The sequence below is a fragment of the Odontesthes bonariensis genome, chromosome 6 (genome assembly GCF_027942865.1).
Source record: "Odontesthes bonariensis isolate fOdoBon6 chromosome 6, fOdoBon6.hap1, whole genome shotgun sequence".
NCBI lineage: Eukaryota > Metazoa > Chordata > Actinopteri > Atheriniformes > Atherinopsidae > Odontesthes > Odontesthes bonariensis.
The window spans coordinates 25,769,033-25,785,039 of NC_134511.1; the positions used below are offsets into that span (position 1 = coordinate 25,769,033).

The 16,007-nt window shown below is 42.3% G+C and overlaps 1 protein-coding gene across 2 annotated transcripts in view; it reads right to left on the bottom strand.

The window, feature by feature from the left end:
- zfr (zinc finger RNA binding protein) overlaps positions 1–16,007 on the bottom strand; it is a 44,711-nt gene that overhangs the window by 17,361 nt on the left and 11,343 nt on the right. For both annotated transcript variants that reach the window (XM_075468141.1, XM_075468142.1), the window contains exons 5-12: positions 14,700–14,918; positions 12,461–12,726; positions 11,126–11,329; positions 9,793–10,111; positions 8,401–8,591; positions 8,181–8,300; positions 4,381–4,526; positions 180–345 (exon numbers count right to left, since the gene is read on the bottom strand). In XM_075468141.1, coding sequence (XP_075324256.1) covers positions 180–345; positions 4,381–4,526; positions 8,181–8,300; positions 8,401–8,591; positions 9,793–10,111; positions 11,126–11,329; positions 12,461–12,726; positions 14,700–14,918 — 1,631 coding nt within the window. The remainder of the gene's footprint in view (positions 1–179; positions 346–4,380; positions 4,527–8,180; positions 8,301–8,400; positions 8,592–9,792; positions 10,112–11,125; positions 11,330–12,460; positions 12,727–14,699; positions 14,919–16,007) is intronic.

Consider the following 16,007-nt stretch of genomic DNA (forward strand, 5'->3'; position numbering starts at 1 on the left):
CACTCTCCTTACAACTACCATGACATCATTCTTAAAATGACCTCTCTCAGACACCAAATTCCCCTCCTTGAGGCCAACCCTTTCTCCTGGAATCATTTATGCAGCCGCAGTAGATGGTACAGTACGTTCTGTCAGACTTGTGTGTGGTGCATAGCAAAGACACAGTGGTTAAGCCCTACCATGGGACCTTGTGGCTGCAGACCCGGCATGCCAGGCCGGACTCCAAGTAGACCGGGAGGGCCAGGAGGCCCCTGTGGATACCCTCCATCTGGCATACGATGCCGTTCATCCCAGTGATGCTGCTCCTCCTCCATACGTCTCCAGTACATGTCTTCTTCATAACGTCTGCAATTCAACAACATGAAACTGTCTTAATGAATGTAGAAATGGTAGAAACCCACATTAAGAATATAGCCTAAAAGTCAGAAGTTCTCATTAGGAGTTAAACCAGTTCAACTGGTCTTAAACTCCAAATGCTCAGAAAAGGAGCTTCAACATGTTTTGTCTTCTTTAGCAATGACAGTAGTGACAACGTATTCCAGTTCTGCTGCTTTTTCTTTGGTTTTTTAAATGAAGAATCCTAGTAATGAAGTAAAATCTTAAAGGCAAAGAAGATTTGTAGTTTCACAACTGGAAACCCAGAGTAAATCACAGCTCGTAGAGAAAGAAGAAGTGCTTAGTGTTTGGGCAGTCAACAGTTGCTTGCACAAAGGTAATACCATATTAAAATGTTTCTAATAACAAAGAACACATGCTGAGCTCTGCGGAGGAGGCGAGGGAATTAATCAGAGGGCCGTCTGTTGTTCAGAAGTCACCTTAAGCGTTTCTTTGGTTGAGTTACCAAAGAGACACCCATTGTCAAATTTGACCAAAGGAGTTGTTTGCTCCACTACCAGTAGAGCCTCAGAAGACCTTAACTGTATATGACCCATTGTATTGTCTATCAGAAACACTGATCTGAGTACCCTTGACCAAATCGACCCTATATACTTATTTTCCTCCTGTTAGTGCTTCGCAACCTACTTTCATGGTTCAATTTAAAGTAGATGGGAACTCACTTAAATTTTACGAGCTGGAATGTTAACCATCCTGTGAAGAGAAGTAAGGTTTTCATGCACATCAGACAGTACAAAGCGTCTACCGTATTCCCCCGACTATAGGTCACACTTTGTTTGGCTGGTGGTGCGACTTATATATCAAAATATATAGAGTATAAAATATTTTTTTTAATGGTAATTCATACTGACTGACATGAACCAAGGAGTAAACATTGCTGTCTACAGCCACAAGAGGACACTGTAGGCTTGTGACAACTATGTGCTGGTCCTGTACCACTGAAACATCAACTTAAAGACAACTGAGAAAGAAAAAAATCCTATTCTGTAGATTACAAACTGCAGGTAGTAAAACATGCAGCTGAAAACTGTCATCGAGCAGCAGAAAGCAAGTTTGGAGTGAGTGAGAAACTTGTGAGGGACTGGAGAAAAAGCAGAGGTTAATCTGACTGCAGTGAAGAAAACAAAGGAAGCTAAGCTAAACTAAGCTAAACTGAAAGCGAGATGGCAGAGCTGGAGAGTCCACAGGTGGGTGCTGGAACAACGGTGTGTCAGAAGCTGCCGGCAGACTTCCAAGCCAAGGTCGACGGTTTCCGTGAGTTCATTGAAAAGCAGGTACCTGAACACAACGAGTCACCGGATCATATCACCAACATGGACGAGGTCCCCCTAACGCTTGACATCCCCATGGGCCCAAGTGTCGCAGAGAAATTTTGAAAGAAATGCGACTTTGACTCACAATATACAGTTCTGCCTTTTTGCAAGAAACACACATAAGTGGATCAGATAACTCCTGACTGCTATCAGGTTCAAGTTAAAGGCATCTAAATTCTTATCGACCAAAATGTTTCAGATACCAACAGCCGATGTGTGTTTGTCTCAGGGAAATGATAAAATATCTTATGCTCCCAACACAGACGAGAGCTGTTGTGAACATGTTTTTCCTTCAATGCCCGACCTCAGCTCTTTTTCTCTTAGAGCGGCTGGTTGGACCCAGCATTGGACCGGTCCTCTTCCAAACCAAACCCGATGAGCAATCTTTTATGTCCAGCTACGGTTAATGACATCTGGTGCCATACCGAGTCAAGAATTGACTACTTCCTCATTGACAAAAAATTAACCCGTCAGGTTTACTCTTGTGATTATCAAGCATGCTTGTGTCAGATCGTGCCCCTATCGTCTTAAACATGACCCTCGCCAATATCCTCGTAGCAACAGGCACTGGTGTTTCAACCAGACCCTTCTTTCAGACCCCAAATTTGTTAAATTCATAGAAGATCAAATGTTTTCTCTTCTAAACAACCAGTATACAGAAAACCACAGAAAGTACAACAGTCTGGGACACCACGAAAGACTTCCTTAGAACAAGCTGGTGGACATCCTGCCATGTTGCACCAAACTAGCAGCAGCAAACTCTGTGTGAAGATACCCGACTGTCACAGAGCACGGAGTGAATGAGCAGTGCTGCAGCGGCGAGCGTTGATGACATCAATCCCAGTGGACTCGTGTGAAGAAAGCCCCCATAAGCCCCCGATAGCCCCCAATAACAACAGGGCAGCTCTGAACTAACAGCGCAATAGTACGCGTTCATTCATTCATTGGTCTTAAAGTATTGGTGAAATAAAGACAGATAATGCCTTATTTAGAGGCTGTATTGTCTCTGCCCGGTTGTCTCCGGTTATATGGATATACGCCGATCTGAGGGATCTAAATATCTTCTGAAGGACGGCGACTTTCACCAAACTGTCATCGGTGAGTAGATGAAGGTATTTTATGCCAGAAATAAGGTCCAGGTTTAAAAAAAAAAAAAAAAAAAAAAAACTTCCCCTTTAAGTGCAATCGGTCAATTGTGTGTGTGGGTGGGGTCAGAAAATAGCCAATTAACAACCAATAAGACAAACATACCCTAACTTGGATCCTACTACTGATACTGTGTGATCAGGTCAGGATAATACAGCAACCTTACATGTGTACAGTTCACAAAATACAGTAAGATCCATATCAGCACAAAGATGGAATCCCACACATGAGCACAGTGAGAAAAGGTATCGCTACAACAAGCTACATCCTACATCCACAAGATGTAGCAAATTCTGCATTAGATTTCAGCCCTTTCCTTTTACATAGCAGTCTCCAGAGAGGAGAATACACCAATATCTACTGGGGTTTTTTCATATCTTTAATGCTTACCTTGATCTTTGCAATGGTAACGTTTGCTTGCTCTAAGCTTCAGCCTTGCGGCAGTATTACAGTGCAGCAGTCTTACAGTGCGGCAGTATTACAGTGCAGCAGTATTACAGTGCGGCAGTATTACAGTGCGGCAGGCTGTCCACACGCTAGCTCAGCTGAATAGTTCATAGAAATGGTTTCTATACAACATCATAGTTATAGTATTTATTTGGGAATGTTTGGGCACCTTTAACTATTCACTTGAACACACCAACAGTGTGCCTTGAACTGGTTCTTCATGAATGATTTCTGCCCTCTGAGCTCAACTTCCCTTGTTTAAATCGGCAAAATACATGGAACTTTTTTTCCAAATTGAATTTTTTTGTGAGCTATTATAACAACTTTTGGTTTATTCGTTTATATTTTTTAGCATTGATTGTACCCATTGACCGTTCTGCTGTATACATTAATGTGTATTGTAAAATACTACTGCAGAAGTCAAATAAGACACTTCTGAGCGTTCCAATAGTACGTCACATGTACAGCCACTTGCACACAAAGAAAAGATGTGTATGTGATGTCTTATTGGCCACCGGTGAGCTGCCGCTCTGCAAATCAGCTCAGTCATGTGACATTTACAAGTCATATGTTAAGGACCATACAGAGTTTGGCCCACCAACAGTCCCATTTTTAAAAAACTGATCCTATTAGCAGTGCAGCAAGGCTTGTTATTGTGGATAATGCATCCTTTTGCTAAGCTTTATGATGGTCAATCAAACCCCTGCAAGCAACTTTGGAAGTGCTATGAGATGAAAACGACATATATGTACTATTTACAAAAAAACAAACAGATCCATGTGTCAAAGATAAAGTAACTGCAGTTGGACAGAACCAAACAAGACCCCGGGTGATTTCTATATCTCATACCTGACAGTCATGGATCCTGAACTTACATGGAACTCCTGGGTTTGTATTTAGTGTCACACTGGAGGCCAAAGATCTTGATGAACGTCAGCGTCACACAAAAGAAGAAACCTAAAAGCTAATTCCTGTTTAATGGCCTCTTCCCTCCAAAGAATAGGCACAATGATGTGGCCAAATTATTCAATCCTTATGATGCGCTGATATCTAAAGGCCATCGAACGGTGTGGTTTACCTCATCTCCATTCTCCAGCGCTCCTCCTCCTCCCTTCTTCTCCAGTATTCTTCTTTTTGCATCTGTTTTCTCATCTTCTCTTCCTGAATTTTTCTGGCTCGAATGCTGGGCTTGACCTCCACCTGCAAATCTGGATTCACCTTTTTCTAAAGAAAAAAAAAACATTTAGAAAAATAAAAGTTAATTCATATTTACAAAACTGGCTACATGGTGAAATCCTTCCCGAATGCAGTGCCATTGCACACAGGTCTATAGTGGGAATTTGTTAAAACCGTATCATTATCCTAAAATATTATATAAAAAGGATTAAAGGTGGGGTAGGGGATCTTTTTCTGGAACATTTTTTTACATATTGCTTGAAATACTCTTCACACCCCCATTGCAACCAATTAATTAAAAGTTTTGACACAAAAATGAAAAGTTTTAGTGGCCTCTAGAACGTACAATCTAGGAAAAACAGTATCCAATCATTGTGAACGGACCGTTCACAATGATTGGATACTGATGCCGTCTATCAAACTGCAATCTGCTCCTCCCTCCCCCTCCCCCTCCCCCTCCTTCTCCTTCTCCTTCTCCCTGTGCGCGTACCCTGCTCCGTGAACGTCCAGAAGCTTGGCAGGAAGCTAAACTAGAGCCAGCTTGGCTAGCACCTAGCATTATTAAACATATAGTTATCATATACTAAATACTAAATACGGCAACGATCGATGCTTGCTGTCAGAACAGCGCTCGTGCACCTTCGTGCTCGTTCATGTACTCTAGAGGCGTGCCTTCGGGGGGAAAGTGAAGAAAAGGGTTGGGACTTTTTACCTGTGTTTTTTCAAAATGCAGCTTCGCTGGACTCAAAATCCAGGATCTCCTACCCTACCTTTAAGCTTTTCTATTTACCAATATCATCTATACCATCACTAAGCCTCAAAAACACCAAACAAAAAAAAAAACAATTAAAATGTCTTTCTGAAATGGAAACCATGTCCATTCATGCAGTTGCTGAATGGTGACAAATAGTGACACATGAAAAGCTGTCAGACAGTCTGGAAGAGAGATTTCCTACTACACTCACACCACACCAGTGATCTGAGGCACGGGGGAGCAAACTGCAGGATTTCTCATCAGACTTGACCTCTCCAACTCATCTGTGTCATCATTTCCTCTAACGCTATACTCATGGCTACCCACTGAGTTTCCTGATATCAAATACTGAAACCATCAAAGACGCATGGCTGCTCGTGCCAAACTTGAACTAAATTCTGCCTCCCTGACGCCATGCCTGGAGGTCTCATTGGCTGCAGCTACTCACTCATCAACCAGTCTAAGGCTGAGCCTGACCAATCACTTCTTTGAAGTATTCCCAAGAGTGATGACTGCTGATTAACCTCGGATTTGCCTCAGATCTGGGCCATTTGTCTACAACCGCCAACATTTGATTGCAACATGAAGACTGGGCTTGAAATCTAGTCTGAACTCGGCCTTACCCAAACCTCAAGTAAATGTGCTAAAAAAAAGGTTCCATCTGCTCTCTCAACTTTGCTCCTGACCAGCTTGTTCAGTCTTTTCCCAAACTGCTCTGTACATCCACCACACCAAAAGACAGCAGCCACCTGTACCACAGTGTCAGAAAAGGTTCAGAAAATGTTTGGCAGTTTTAGGCTTGAATCCACTTCAGCAGCAAAGTGACAGGCAGCGATCAAAGCCTGCATTCAGAGAATGTCTCATGATTACCAGATTTATAGTGTCCGTCTTTGCCCTAATGTAACACCTGTCCCATTACAAACTGCCGTTACATTAAGATGGGGGTGCAGAGTTGGCTTTGGGGGCACAGTATGTATTGATAGCAGAGTATGAGACCATGAATGATACATTTTGAAATTGAACAAATGGTTCTGGTCCAACAGAGTCAAAGCCAAACTGACACACAACAAGCTAGTGTGCAAGACCATCTGCCAATCAAAGGCTTTTGGTAACTGAAATTCAACTCAACCCAACTTTATCTATAAAGCACTTTTCAAACACAAGGGTAACCCAAAGTGTTCTTCAAATCAAAAGAATGATAGATGGAAAACACAGCAATTTCTATATAGTAGTAATATGTCTTTATGCATTTGTCAGAGGCTTTTATCCAAAGCGACTTACACTCATATCCCAGGTAGGCAGGTAGCGTAAGGGGTTCTTGCTTAAGACCCTGACTGGAGGTAGTACCTTTCATGCAGGTCACAGTTAGGGTCAGGATTCGAACCCCCGGTCACCCACATGAAAGGCAGCAATCTAACCACTACACTATAAAATCGTCCAAAAAGCCAAAAATAACCACAAGCAGGTCAGAAATGTGGAAGAAAATGGAACATTAAGGTCTGTCTGATATGGCAGCCACTGGTTATTTTCAAGTTCAGGTGACACTAAGTTGAACTTTGTATAGATACTGTCCCAAAAAAGAAAAGTGGGAAGTTTTGCCACAACTACTCTTTCCTGTTCATGTCAGAACACAGGACGCTGTGCTGCTTTTTGGGCATGTCCTGCGTGGGCAGGTGTGTGTGAGTGCATGAGAGATGGCTCCAAGGCAGTTTGCAATGCGACTGCGAACTGTTAGCCAGCTGACGGGTCCCTCTCCAGGCTTACACGGACGAAGCATAGGATAAGATGGCCATTTTCATCCAAATAGCTTGTCTTATACATGGAGAGCGTACTTTATAAGCTCAGTTTATAAGCTCAGTTTTAGCACAAGCACTGGAGCCCTTTTCACTTCTGGTTTCTGGCTTATTGGCGAACAACGCGCCCCCTGCTGTTCGTCTTTGGTAATTCACACATACCAAACAGGGGCAGCACGGTACCACTTTAATACATTCAGCAGGCTGACATTGTGGAATCAGCTGAGGAAAGTTAGAGTTACAATACAAGCTGCACAACAAGCTTTTTACTTAACAGTCGAGAAGAAAAGTTGGGAGTTCTCCATCAGATTTTAGTCCTCTACTGTCCAAAAGCTGTCTCCAGCAGAGAAAAGTAACACCCCATTTACCCTGTTGTTGCTTCTTTTTCTGTCATTTCCTATCTTTGCTTCCCAACGCAGTTTCCTTGTGGGAGGGGGTGAAGGTGGAGCGAATGCCGGCTTGCCGGGTGCTTGTGCTACTGTTGGAGCTACACACACCATCACTCCTCTCTATGCTACATTAGCTGGATGTTTGTTTTCAACTGCCTGTGCATTCCCTTGGTGGACACTGCTGTGACTCACATCTGACTCACAAAGTGGTGTTACAGAATGCTTTCTCAGTTGTTTTTTTACCACAAAGAACAAATTGAAAATTAGATAAGATAACAATAACAAAGTAAGATAACAATGTGCTTCCAAAGTGGCGCTCTGACTGATGAAAACCAAACCAGTTAAAAGACTACGCTGGCTCTCCTTTCCCCAGCCAAGCATGTGGTTAAAAGAGAGAACAGGACCACTTTCATACACCCCAGTAGGACTGCAATGGGCCCGTCAAATATTGCTTAGCTTCCTAAGCTCATACAACACAACAAAGAGTGAGGTGTTCACCAAGCCTCCCAACTCCACAGATGCCAATATGAAGGGATCTGATGACACCTGTGGGAAACCAGTCCAGTCTACAAAGCCCCCATCCCACACCCAACAGTGCCCACGGCAGCTATACTGCTAATGTCCCATTACCAGACACTCCAGGTAGTTCTTGTCCATTCTCTGACTGTTAGGAGCTCTTTTCGCTGCATGGGGAGGCCCGACTCGATATTAAGCCGGTTCTCATAATGTCACGGCGGATCTGTGTATGTAATGGAAATATACAAACCTTGTACTGCAAGCGATGCCGCCGACCTTTTAGATGCATTTCCTTTGCATTGGGATCATTGAAACTACATTCACATAACTTGCAATGGAAGCGGATGACTTTGCCTTCATCGTTCCTGACCTGGAAAAGAGATCGACACATTACACTCAAGACTGAACGGCATTTCTAACCCATAAGTGCGGGTTGCCTCAAACACATATGCAAGTTCATCAAAACTTACTTCTTCAACGTAGTCATGACCAACTGGCTGGACGTCACTCTGCATTGCAGCCAGGGCCGATGTGGACAGAGAATCTGAAATATCAGTCTTGTCCTGAGAACCTGACCCGGGTGTTGCGGGTTTAGAAGCGTCCACTTTGGCCTCTGCTCTCGTCTCGTCCATCTTCGCTGATGTCTGCAATTTATTTCCACCTAGATTTGAAAAAATACATTCTTTATATAATAATATAAAATAACTGGGATAATACACTGGAGTGGTCTGCCAACATAGAAGCAGGGTACTGGAGGCGCCGTCTCTTCTTCCTGAGACGGCTCAGGTCCTTCAATGTCTGCAGTGATATGATGTGCATGTTTTATCACACTATCATTGAGAGTGTCCTGTTCTATGCTGCTGTCTGCTGGGGGAGTTGCACTACAGACAAAAACTGTTGGCGCCTGGACAAACTGGTGAAAAAGGCTGGTTCTGTGGTAGGCAGAAGGCTGGACCCTCTCGGTGCTGTGGTGGAGAAACGGATGAGGAGGAAATTGTATTCCGTTTTGGAGAATAATAAACATCCTCTCAACAGCATCCTGGCAGGACAGAGGGGCAGCTGTAGTGAGAGGCACATCTCTCTGCGCTGCAGGACTGAGAGGTTCAGAAGGTCCTTTGTCCCCACAGCCATAAGGCTTTTTAACAGTGACTGCTGAGTTCTTCTCAAATTGATTGATTGATTGTTTTATTTATTTGTTTATTTTGTCATTTATTATTATTATTAGCTAGAAGTAGTATTTTTACTAGAATTGGTATTATTATTTTTGTTGTTAATATACAATCATTGTAAATATTTATAATTTTTTTTGAGCTACTTGACTAATTTGAATTTCCCCCATTGAGGGATGAATAAAGTATTTTTCTATTCTATTCTATTCCCATTTAGATGTAAATATCAGTTAAGATAGGGCAAATTCTGAAAAATGTTATGACAAAATCCACTATGACAAGCATGATGCAAATTATCTCCATGGTCTGGAGCTCAATACAGTTAAAAAACACAGGAGTTCAGGTAAGATTTGACAACTCGTTTTTAAGAGTTGATATACTACACAAAGCACAATCTTTATGTGTTTGACATATCCCTGCTTGTATTGTTCTCCTTATAATAAACTTACAGATTGTTAATTTTATAACCAAGATTCAACATTCAACAACCTTTTCATTCAACTTCCTGTGAACTAGATCAACCTAAGCAGAGCTTCACCAAACCTTCTGCATGTTTCCAATCAGCAGGACACATCTTCAGGAATAAATGCGATGGATTAGAACTCTTCTGCAAAACTACTGACACTAAAGTTCCATGAATGTCAAAGTAGGAATAAACGAAACATTGAAACCTGCCAACGTGGGCTTACTTACCAACAAAATTAATCTTGGGGGTGTTGACTTTCTTGCCAATGGAGGCAGAGCTGGCAGCAGAGAGGTTGTTGGCCAATGGGTTCTTGACACCCGTCACGCCACTGCTGACTATGTTGACAGGTTTCAGGTAGGGGGTGCTAAGGCTGGTGGTAGAAGAAGAGGTGGTTGACAGACACACAGAGCTGTTGGTGCCAGAGCTGCTCAGGGTAGCTGTGGTGGTCTTGCTGGGAGCAGATGTGATGGAGGACGATGTCTGAGTGATCATACTAGGTTCTGTAGAGGGAATAGGCTTTCCAAGTTTGGTATGAAGCTTCACAACCTGGAAAAAGAATCCAGTGCAGAGAAAAATCATTTTAACGTATCTTAAGTTTCTATCCGACATATAAAAAGGATGACTGATTCAAAATCAAACACATTAATGATTCAATTATTCTAACATTACAAGCACAGAGATCACGATTATTGCCATTATAAAGTAACTACGGTAGTTATCCATTTGGAAAAGTGACCCTTTAAAAGACTTCAGCGTTACAAGATAAGAATTCCTAGTACATCCATCTTTAAACCTACACACTCTTCCTCAGGAGTTTGTGTATTTAGTGGTCTGAAAGTCTGCAGGCTAATAAAAGAAGGCAACATCCCCTGTTAAAATGTTTATTTCAGTTATGGTTTTACATAACTGAATATATATATATATATATATATATATGTATATATATATATAAACATAGCACAACCGGTGCTACTAATCTTAGAAATATCAACAATGTTAATCAATATCCTCCACATAGCAGAGTAGAAGCTTCAGCCAAGCTAAAAGCTAGCTGTTGTTGATTTGAAACTCAACCAGCACCAGCAGCAGCAGTATTTAGGAGCTGTGCCTGGAGGCGCTTATTAAAAGCATGAAGTTCTTTGCAGCTGACACAAAACTCATCACTCAGGCATCATTTTAGTTTGCTGTAATGTGGTTCTTGTCATTTTCACAAAGCAATTTCAATATAGTGCAAGTTCCACAACATAAACTGTCCAGTCCAACACCTCGCCAGCTGACTAAGCTAAGAATGTAAACTAAGATGTACAAAAACTAAAGAAGAAAACAAACAACAGGCACATATGGTACAGTTTCAACTGTGATGGAATGCTTACTTGAGAAAGGAACAAGTAACTATAATTACTTTAGTCCTGCCCTCATTTATCTGATTTAAGGTAGGTGCAACTTTCATCCTTTTTCACAGATCTAAAATTTGTGTTCATCTAGTCAAAAATATGTTAAGACACAACGGGGGACTGTCTCGTTATCAAACCCCTAACAATGTCCCTCTAAAAGTCATACCTTTTGGTGCTTGGCTCCACGGATATGGGCAGCATATGCATCAGCACCAGTGCATGAAACATCACAAAGTTCACAGCGGAGTTGGTTCTGGGCATTGCGGGCCAACACACCTCCACCACCACTGTTGCTGCTGCTGCTCTGAGAAACCTTGAGTGCTGCTTCCTTCTTCTTGTGCTTCTGACCTTCCAGGTGCTCTTTGTAAGTCTTAAGAATTCAATGTTTGAAAAAATATATATATAATTAGAAGGAGTTGTTGACAATTTTTTTTTTTTCTTTTCATGATTTAGTAGATTTAGTTACCATGATATTTTTATGCAATAATGCATTCTCCTAGCCCCTTACCTAACCATCACAACTGAATACACAACTCTAACCGTACCCCCAAACCCAAACCCAACCATAATCCCGAACCCAACCAAAACCCTAAACCCAACCATACCCCAAACCCAACTATAACCATAACCCAAACCCAACCATAACCCTAAACTCAACCATACCCCAAACCCAACCATAACCCTAAACCCAACCATACCCCAAACCCAACTATAACCATAACCCAAACCCAACCATAACCCTAAACCCAACCATACCCCAAACCCAACTATAACCATAACCCAAACCCAACCATAACCATAACCCAAACCCAACCATAACCCTAAACCCAACCATACCCCAACCCCAACTATAACCATAACCCAAACCCAACCATAACCATAACCCAAACCCAACCATAACCCAAACATAACTATAACCCAAACCCAACCATAACCCCAAACCAACCATAACCCGAACCCAACCATACCACAAACCCAACTATAACCATAACCCAAACATAACCCCGAACCCAACCATAACCCCAAACCAACCATTACCCAAACCCAACCGTACCCCCAAACATACCTCCAAACCCAACCGTACCCCCAAACATACCCCCAAACCCAACTCAACCGATGTACAACTTCAACAGCTTTGACATTTATGACAGTGTTTAATTTTTTCCTGAAATCAATAATCATCCCTAAGTTTTGCTTACACTGATGTCTAAAAAGCATCAATTGCACCAGTTAACAAAATAATACCGCAGGGCAGTGGTCTCTGTCATCTGAATTAATGAAATGAAATTCCTAATGTTGTGTGAGGATCAGAAATCAGTTTGGAAGAAAACATTTGACCAATTTGGTTTGATTTATCAGCCATCACAAAACATCCTCATCATCCCGCATCCTCAATTCGAAGGGCTAGCCTGGGAGCCCATAGCTGGTAATGTGTCAGTATCAAAAGTAGGTGGACTTTCGATGTAAAATATTATGAGGCTGAGAACTAAACTTAGCTTACCTGTGGGCCAGCACAGCTGATCTTACAGACATCACAATAATGTATCTGAGGAGGTTTGGGTGGTTGCTTGGGTCGAAGCGGCTTATTCTGGAAGGGTGGTTTCTTAGGGAAGGTGTTCCCTGCCCAGGCGGCTGTTGCAGCAACGGCTGCCACAGCTTGTTTCTGCTGCTGCTGCTGCTGTTGCTGCTGCTGCTGCTGCTGCTGGTGGTGGTAGTAACTGGAGGCTGCCGAGTACACTGCTGCTTCATAGCCAGAGTATGAAGGTCCTGAAAAGTAAACCAAATACTACTCACTCGACTGTTTTTAAAAGGTTAAGTGGAAAAGAAAAGAAACCTGAACATTGACAATACTGCAAACTGTCTCCACTACATAATCCACAATACTCCGTTGTAAATATCAATGGCATTGAGCTCTCCACAAACACTGTCAAAATGCCCACTTGGCACTTGACTCCACTCTACCCCTGTGTTCCAAGGGATGGGCCTTATTTGAGATCTGCTTAAGGCTTTCAGTTTTCATGCAAATGTAAATGTAAATTTTAGGGATGTGCGCAACTAATCAATTTACTTGATTAGTTGGAACGGCACACGGTTGACTACTTTTTCAAAGAATCGACTAATTTTTGGTCGGGGCAGAAGGAGTGTGCTCCTATAGCACAAGCAACAGACCGGAGCAGACGGACAACAGAGCAGAATGCACATTATGCAGGATGAAACTAGCTTACCATTGTTCTACCAGTGTGATGAGAACTAACTCACTAAACTGTCACAAAAATGTTGCGCTTCAGGAAGATAAAGACCAGATGGAAAGACAATGAAAAATGACTGCTTTTGTTGGAGCTAAACACTCGTGTGACAGCGAACAACTGGAACAAATAACTGCTTTGATGATTGTTAGTTTAATGATGACGCCACAATGACTTCATGACAATGACTTGGTGCCGAGCCCAAGAGTTTACACTTGCACATAGGGATGGGAATCGAGAACCGGTTCTCGAAGAGTAGTTAGATTCCGTGGAATCATTAATCCGCCTGCCTAACGATTCCGTTTATAGGTTCTGCTAACGTCTGACACATTTGCGCGATGACGTCATGTGCACGCTTCGTATTTTGGCTCAGAATGTTACCAACATGGTGTCGAGGCAGAAGCGCTCACAAGTTTAGTTATATTTCAGCAAAAAGGACAATGCTAGGGCCAGTTGCAACACGTGCAGAGCTTTGATCACATCAAAGGGGGGAAAATACCTCCAACATGCTGACCACACAGCATGCAGTTACTTTGCACGAATGGAAAGTCTTTGACACGCTGCTAAGCGATGGCGGCGACTCTTGCGGGGGAGCTTGTGGCGCAGCGTCTTCCGCATCAAAAGTAACGCAGGGCTCTTAAGTCTCACCCACTGAGCGTGACAGTCACGCTTTTCGGTCTTTTGTCACATGCTCATGCCACGCTTTGTATTTCCCACGCTAAGAAAAAAATTATAATATAAATTTCTCTGGTAGCGCTGCTATCGCTATGGGAACGTCAGGAAACAAGCACGTCCCCCATCAGTCTGAGTAATGTTAGCGACATACTGTATGAATAATTTCCATCTGATGTTAACATTTAGTTGACGAGGACTGCACGAGTTAGATGTATAGAGTTATATATTGTACTATAAAACTGGATGAAAATTGATAAGAGAACCGATAAGGAACCGAATCGATAAGCGATATCGATAATGGAACCAGAATTGCTCAATTCTTTACAATTCCCATCCCAACAAAGCAAAGCGAGCTGACACCACAGATGAGCACATCTGGGATAATTCGGTGTTCAGTGTCTTGTTCAACGTCACTACGACACATGGAGGAGCTGAGGCTTCTGATTTAGAGGAATATACCCGATGAGTTTACCAGCAGTGCAGAAAGAAACAAGAAAAAAAAGAGCTTAACAGTTTTTATGGGAAGCTGGATAATTCAACTCAGAGGTAGTTTTGTTGGGTACCAATCTCCAGAAAATCTTAACTGCTCGCTGAATGACATCTTTTCAAACCTGAGGAGGGAAAACAAAGTCCCAGGTTTGAGTTTTTGAGTTGGCAGTGACTTCAGACACATAAATACATGGTCTCAAGCAGACAGTTGTTGTTTTCAATAAAATATCCCCTTTAAGAATGAAAATCGGATACAAAGACAGTTCTTAGTTTTCAGAAACAACCTCTCATAAAATTGGAAACATCAACCAATTCAGAATGGAAGCTTACCAGAGTAGGTGACGGCATTTGTGCTGTATGTTGGGCTTTGGGAGTAAGATGGGACAACGGAGGCTGCAGCAGCCACAGGCTGGACAGTTGAGCTCACAGGATAGATGGAAAAAGTGGATGACGCAGGGCTGGCAGCAGCTGGCTTTATCACAGTCACCTGTCGAGTCTGTTGGCTCGTTGTGTATGATGTTATGCCCTGGCTATATCCTGTTTTGGGAGCTAAAACACACACATACAGACATGTTGAGGAAAAAAAACTGCCGTGTCTTCTACTGACACGAAAAAAAATTGGCAAACTTAAGGCAAGGCAAGTTTATTTATTTGTATAGCACAATTCAACTACAAGTGATTCAAAGTGCTTTACAGATGCATTAAAGGATAAGACCGGTTTTTTGACATTGGGCCCTTGATTTCACATTATAACATGATGTTCTACTCACCCCTGCTTGTTGTTGGTCATTTGGAGCTGTTCCGAAGATATTCGCGAGGCGTCCGGCTGCTCTCTTGAGATATTCGGCCATGAAACGGTTTCCTATGGGCAAGCTTATACAGGTACAAACTATGCTGTTTATAATTTATTAATTACTCTACACCAGCACTGATAACGTGGAGGTGCGTCGCTTACTTAAAAAAATCCGGGTTACTAATTTTGAATTTTAGCCGAATGAATAAATAGGCAGCAGGTCTGTGGGCTGCCTGTGGCAGTAGCACGACGATGACGTCAGTAACACCCACTTTACGACAAAAAAATCAAAATTACAATAACCCGGATTTTTTTAAGTAAGCGACGCACCTCCACGTTATCAGTGCTAGTGTAGAGTAATTAATAAATTATAAACAGCATAGTTTGTGCCTGTATGAGCTTGCCCATAGGAAACCGTTTCATGGCCGAATATCTCAAGAGAGCAGCCAGACGCCTCGCGAATATCTTCGGAACAGCTCCAAATGACAAACAACAAGCAGGGGTGAGTAGAACATCATGCTATAATGTGAAATCAAGGGCCCAATGTCAAAAAACCGGTCTTATCCTTTAAGACAGTAGAAATAAAAAGCACGATTTAAATTTTAAACAAAAAAGAAAGAAATAAGAACAATAGATAGAATCAGGAGTTAACATGTGATTAAGTTTTGAAACTCAAGCTTCAGATTTGGAGCTTTATTCAAATGCAGCTGAAAATAGGTGTGTCTTCAACCTGGACTTAAACACACTGAGTGTTTCAGCTGATCTGAGGCTTTCTGGGAGTTTGTTCCAGACATGTGGAGCATAGAAGCTGAATGCAGCTTCTCCATGTCTGGTTCTGACTCTGG